Genomic DNA, 6,000 nt, shown 5'->3' with positions numbered 1-6,000 from the left:
TGGCTCTAGTGCGCGGTGACAAGCGCCATGTCACTTTGCCCGTAAATTAGACTTCAGGGGACCGCGTTCGCAGCACTCAGAAGCGCTTCCGCCGGGGAACGGAGCCGGCGCCCGGGGCTCCCCCGCGCCCTCTGCTGGTGGCTTTGCGGGGCTCCACAGCCGAAGGGCGGTGGCGAGGGGCGCTGCTGAGCTGCCGGCTGCCCTTTCCTTTCTGCGGCCTGTCCAGCGGCCCTGTGAGGCGGATGATCAGCGGGAGGAAGGCTGGAATCATAGAGAGCTGGGACTTAGCTGAGAAGCCATTCATAGTAACTCAAAGACTGGCGTCAAGTTTATTATTATCTCTTGTTAAATATCTTAGATCTTTTAGGAGCACATGGTCTACAAGGCATGGCAGGTTTTCTTCCCAGTACATTTCTGTGTGTGCAGTTATGTGACGGGAGGGGAGAGGACACAAACAGGTGGTACGCACGTGGGAAGGGGCTTGGAGGACAGGGCCCTGCTCCTGCGTCACGAGCACTGCTCCTCAGATTGAGAAGAGCCTCTGGACTTCCGCCAGGCAAACCTGAGGCCCAAGTCTCACAGACAGGTGACATCAGAGGGGAAAGTCCACTAGGGACGGTGAGGACTACAGTCTCACGAGCGTTCAACACATCCTAAAGGATCAATACACAATGGTGGGGGGAGGTCTGCTGGCTGCACAGCTGCCTGTCCTGCAAGCGTCTTGTAGGGTGTGGAGGGGCTGTCAATCTCCGTGGTGCTAACTGGGAGGAGGGTCTTTCTCCTGCCAGGGGTGGGGTGCCTGGGCAGTGAGCTGGGATGGGAGGCCTGGGCCGAACGGTGCCAGCCTCCGGATGGTCCTTGGCTGCTCCCCGGTGAGGGCAGAGGCTTGACCTGCCAGGGCACCCGTGTCAGGCAGAGACCAGGGGGCAGAAGACAGGGTCCCCCCAGGGCCACAAGAATGTCCGCTTATTGCCTCGTGGCACAGAGCAATGCTGGATTGGTCTTCGGGGCCAGCCCCAAAGCCTTCCTTGCTGGAACCACGGTGTCCACCTCTGAGAAGGACGTTCAAGGCTTGGGAGGTGCCTCGGGTGGCAGATCGAGGCCCCGGACGGAAGAACTAGGCGTTTCTCAAAAAGGGCAGCTCTGGACCATCAGCTGGTTCTTCCGATTCTGGGCCAGGAAGTGGGGCTGGGGGCCTTCTCCAGAAAGAGGTGACGATGACTGTGTCTGCTATGACGGCACCTGACTTGGGGTCAGAGGCAAGACTTGTCTAGATTCAGAAAGACCTTCGCTGGGCTCCCTTCGGACTGAGGTTTTGAAATGTAACTTCTTCACACAGCTCAGTCTGTTAAGTTCTAATGGAAAAAATCTATTGAATGGATCTCCTTAACCCTCAGAAGAAGGCGGCCGGTTGGCCAGGCTCAAGAGAGGACCCCTCCCCAAATCCCTCATTTGTTGCTTTGTGATGGCAATATGGCCCCTGCCTTAAGCCTTTGAGAGGCAAGTGAAGAAAGCCATTCCCCAGGGAGAGGGAAGGCTGTGTGGAGGGACAGCACTTGGGGCGAGGGCTGGGAGACCACAGCTCCAGTCTGGCTCCACTTCCATCACTGTGTGACGCTCAGACCCTCATATTCCTCAGTAGAAATCGGGGTCATGCCACCACCCACCATCAGAGAGGCGTTCCCCGTGGGAGTGCCCAGCCTGGGGCTGCCCCTGTGGACGCTGCGCTAAATGGAATCTGAGTCTGGATGGGGAGAAGGCCTGGGCAGGCGTGGTGCTGGAGTCCAGGGAGCCCTGGAGCCCGGGCTCAGCTCTTCCCTAGCTAGAGAGGAGGAAACGCCTCCTGGCCTGAACCAAAGGAGATGAATTCTCAGCCCTCTGCTTGCCCCACCAGGCATGGCCCCACCAACTGTGGGAGCGGGTTGCCGGGGCCGTGCCTGGGCCATCTCAGTAGCTGTTGTCTGTGAAGAAGGGTGTGTGGGCGGCCGGGGCACAGTCGCCCTCCTCTCGAGGCCCCGCCAGCTCCCCATACTCGCTGTTGTAGAACACCTGGCCTCCCTGTGCCCCCAGGTCCGGCTGCTGCCTCCCTTGGGGGTCAGGGTGCGCCCTGGTCGTGTCCACATTCCGGCCAGGTCCTTTACAGCTGCTGAGACAGGGAGGATGGCGTCAGTGAGAAGAGAAGATAAGAGGGACTAGACCCGAGTTGGAGTCTGACTGGAATCATCAAAGACAACCAGAGCAGTAACTGAGCACAAAGCCAAGGGAAGCACACACAGACTTGACTTAAATAGCAAACCAGACTGATGTGACTATTGGCAAACTCTGGAACATTCTCTGTCCCAAAACTGGGTGTGGATCCACGCAAATGCCCAACTTCATCCCCCCAAACCTGCCTCCCTCCCAGTCTTGCCCATCTCAGGACTTAGCACCAACACTGACTCAATGGCTCAAGCACCTGCGTGTCATACTTGCTTCCTCCCTTTCCCTTCCCCCTCATATCCGGTCCAGCCAGAAGTCCTGTCTGTTCTAACTCCAGAACGCATCCATGCCTCTCTCTCCATGCCCTGTCCCCGCCTTAGAGAGAGGGGCCGTCACTGCACACTCTGTACTCTTCCCCCAGCACATCTCCCCTCGCCCCCTCCTGTCTGCCTAAAGTCCACTCTTCAGAGATGCTGGAAGTTGGATGATGTCCTTCTCCTGATACATCCTCCAGTGGCTTTCACCTACAGACCTAGATGAAATGCCACACTGCCCAGCATGGGATCTGGCATCCTGAGTGGACACTGAAAGGGCTGGATGGGTGACCTGGAAGTGAGGACAAGTTAATTCCCCATGAGGTGAGTGCTGACCAGTAGCTAACAGGAGACAGGAGAGGACTGGGCATCTGCCCTACAAACTGCTCATTCTGTCCTAGAAAGGCACATTCTATCCTTGCCTGTTTGGAGAATGGCAAAAAGGCCAAGTCACTCACAATGGTTTCCCATCACTCAGAATGAAATCCAACCTTCTCACCGTGGCCTGGGAGGCCCCGCTGGCTCCAGCCCACCTGCCTCGTGGACAGCCCCACGATGCTCCCTCCCTAGCTCTCACTTTCTTTGAGTTTTTTGAAAATGTTGCTTCGTGTTTCGTTGTTGTTTTTTGATTTGCACGGTGCCACTGAAAAGCCTGATGCCAATCTGACTCTTTTTTTCTAAGTGACTTGGTCTTTTTGCCTGAAATCCCAGAATGTTTCTCTTTAAAGTCTAACAGTTCTACTAGGATATGTCTTAGAGTCGACTGCTCTGGGCCAGTCTCCCCAGGTACCCTTCCAATAAGTAGATTCAGGGCTTCTTCTATTTAAGAGAGTTATCTTGAAGTACAAGTTTCAAATATGAGCTCTGTTCCACTGTGGGCATCTTCTTCCTCAGAGACTCCAACTGTACACATGTTGGATCTTTTCTACTCCACTTCTATATCCGTCTCCTTCTGATCCTTTTACCTCTTTATTTATTTCAGTTTTATTTTCTTGACTCTCTTCCTGTCCATCTTCTGTGTCTTCCTCCTGATCATATCTACTGTTTCTTGGGCATCCTGGTCTCCATTTCTGAGAGGATTTGTCTTTTATTTCAATTTCTTTCCTGCATTTAGTCAGCTCCTATTTGATATCTTCACACTGTTTGTCTCTTTCTCTTCTGAATTTTTGAATTTCTGATTTATGTACAGCTCCTTGATTGATCACATATTTAATGCATGCTGGAGTGTTGTATCAGTTTTCCTCTGCTTCATTTTTTTTGTCCTCATGTCTAGTGAAAGTTTTCAGTCTAATTTTCTTTTTTATTCTTATAATAACTCTGTATGGATAGTGCTTATTTTTTCTGTCCATGATGATTCACACTTGGATTTTTTAGACCAGAAAGAGCTTGTTCCCCTACAGAAGGGGCTAGGGATGTGTGTGACTTCCTAGGTTTCTTCATTCGGGAGTGCTGTATCTGACCCACATCTTTGGTATCACCTGAATTCCTTCAACTGGATCCTTCTTTCCAACAGCTCCATTCATGTCCTGTATGTATCGCCACCAGGGACCAACCAGTCACTTAGCTGGGAGTGCTGGGCCCCCTCTTGGCGGCTGCCACGCAGCCATGCTGACCTACCACAAGCCCAGGGTTCCCAGATCTTCTTTTTACCTACAGACTTGGGTGAAACACCAGACCACAAGGCATGGGACCTGGCATCCTGAGCGGACACTGAAAGGGCCGGATGGAAGACCTGGAAGTGAGGAGGAGTTAACTCCCCATAGGGTACGTGCTGCCTGGTGGCTAACAGGAGACAGGAGAGGACTGGGCAGATAAATGAGCTCCTTCTTCTCCCCTGCAGTCCCCTCCAAGACACATTCTATCCTTGCACCTGTCTGGACAGTGTTCCACACGCCAAGTGAATGCATCTGCCAAGTGCCCTGTGGCACCTCTTTGTGGCTCTTCATGATGTGTGTCCAAGGGGACTCGTGCAGAGAACAGCACCCTCTGCTGCTGTCATGAGGTGCGGTTTCTGGAAGGAGCAGTTCTATTGGGTGTGTATCTGCCTTCTGGATTCTTGATGCGATCTCGCCTCCATAGCACTCTCATCTTCCACAACTTTCTTCTTCCTTCACCACCAAGCACCTGAGGGGCACACTCCCTTCCTGCTCACTGCCCTCTCAGAAGCAGTGCCTTCCCACTGTGCCCTGGGAGCCTGCTCCGCTCCACCAGCTCTCTGCCTCTACTATCTCCCCAGTCTGTGTGGCCACTGTCCCGAGGACCTTGTCACACTGCCCTCTCACGGGGCAGTCCCCATCCTACTGTCCTTCCGCTGTGGTTCAGGCATGGCTTGCTGGTCCCGGTGCCAATTTCCCCACTTGCACACAAACCGGAGTCTTTCTCCTGGTTACGTCACAGGCACAGGCTCTGAGCAGCCTTCCTTTATCTGCTGTTTTTAGGAAGATGTGTGGAGATTTGAATTTAAGTGGCTGTCATCCTCTGGCTCACTCTCTTACTAAATTACTTTTCTTTGAAAGATAAAATACTGTTTGGCAAAGAAACATTAGCCAGAAACTATTTCTGTCAATGCAATTAGCATTAATTTCCAAAACTAGGTTACTAATAGAGGTCACCTGATGGAATCAATAAAAACAAAAAAAGAGACCAAGATGCACGATACAGATGCAGTCATTATTCCTGGGCATATGGCTCCGCAGCCGCCAGTGCAGCGTTCACAGTGCTGCAGACTCGCCCTTTGTGGGCTGCTGGGAAAATACCCAATAGTCGGTTAAGTTGTGGAGTCATAAAGGCAACTCCCAGAAAGGAGAAAAAGGTACCAACTGCCCCTAATGCGACACAGACGAATACTGTGGTCTAGAGTAAGACATGCAGTGACAGCATCATATCTTGATTCAAAAACAGCGTAGGCAGAAGCCAAGATTTACTTTGGAAAACTGTGTCAGAGGACCTGAAAAGGGGCTCCTGAGAAAGACACTGATGTCAAAGGTCCAGGTAAATGGCCTGAACACAATGATTTGAAGAAAGCAGAAAAAAGCAATGTTTTATAAAATATTATAGGTCCTGTCACTTCAACAGCTATGTGCAAATCAACTAATAAGGTGAACAAGTAGACATTTAACTATTTTATCTATACCCTAAAAGTTTAAATATTCAGTTTTTTGGGGGGCTATCTTGGGCAAATGCAGGTCACCTTCTATCTGGGCCACCCTCTGTGCAGGTACACATGAGGATTTCTCTGTATCTGATTCTTATCAAAATAGGACATGAGCCAGCTCCAGGTCACATGATCTGTCTGGCCCCTGCGCCCACTGGGCTAAGTGCGGGGGCTGGGCTGGCTGTGGCCTCCCCTGTCTCGGGGGGTGCGTACGTATGGTGGGCACGGTGGATCATACTCGGTTTCACAAAGAGGTGGCATCTGAGCGTCTGTCAAATGGGAGGGGGTGGGGGACCCAGCACCAGGTGTGCCAGGTCAGGACGGTGACGGTGG

General features: G+C 52.3%; 1 protein-coding gene across 6 annotated transcripts in view; it reads right to left on the bottom strand.

The window, feature by feature from the left end:
• Window positions 1-299: 299 nt before the first annotated feature.
• The window catches only part of FLT4 (fms related receptor tyrosine kinase 4), a 40,087-nt gene continuing 34,386 nt past the window's right edge, over window positions 300-6,000 (bottom strand). For 3 of the 6 annotated variants that reach the window (XM_070233696.1, XM_023617001.2, XM_070233694.1), the window contains one exon: window positions 300-2,143. In XM_070233696.1, the coding sequence (XP_070089797.1) occupies window positions 1,948-2,143 (196 nt within the window). In that variant the 3' untranslated portion in view covers window positions 300-1,947. Of the gene's footprint in view, window positions 2,147-6,000 lie in introns of all 6 variants that reach the window. The other 3 variants (XM_023617000.2, XM_070233693.1, XM_070233695.1) reach the window with 1 other exon arrangement.

The sequence above is a fragment of the Equus caballus genome, chromosome 14, assembly GCF_041296265.1.
Source record: "Equus caballus isolate H_3958 breed thoroughbred chromosome 14, TB-T2T, whole genome shotgun sequence".
Classification (NCBI taxonomy): domain Eukaryota; kingdom Metazoa; phylum Chordata; class Mammalia; order Perissodactyla; family Equidae; genus Equus; species Equus caballus.
The sequence above is the reverse complement of the archived record's forward strand: the minus strand, read 5'-3'. Positions and strand labels throughout refer to the sequence as shown.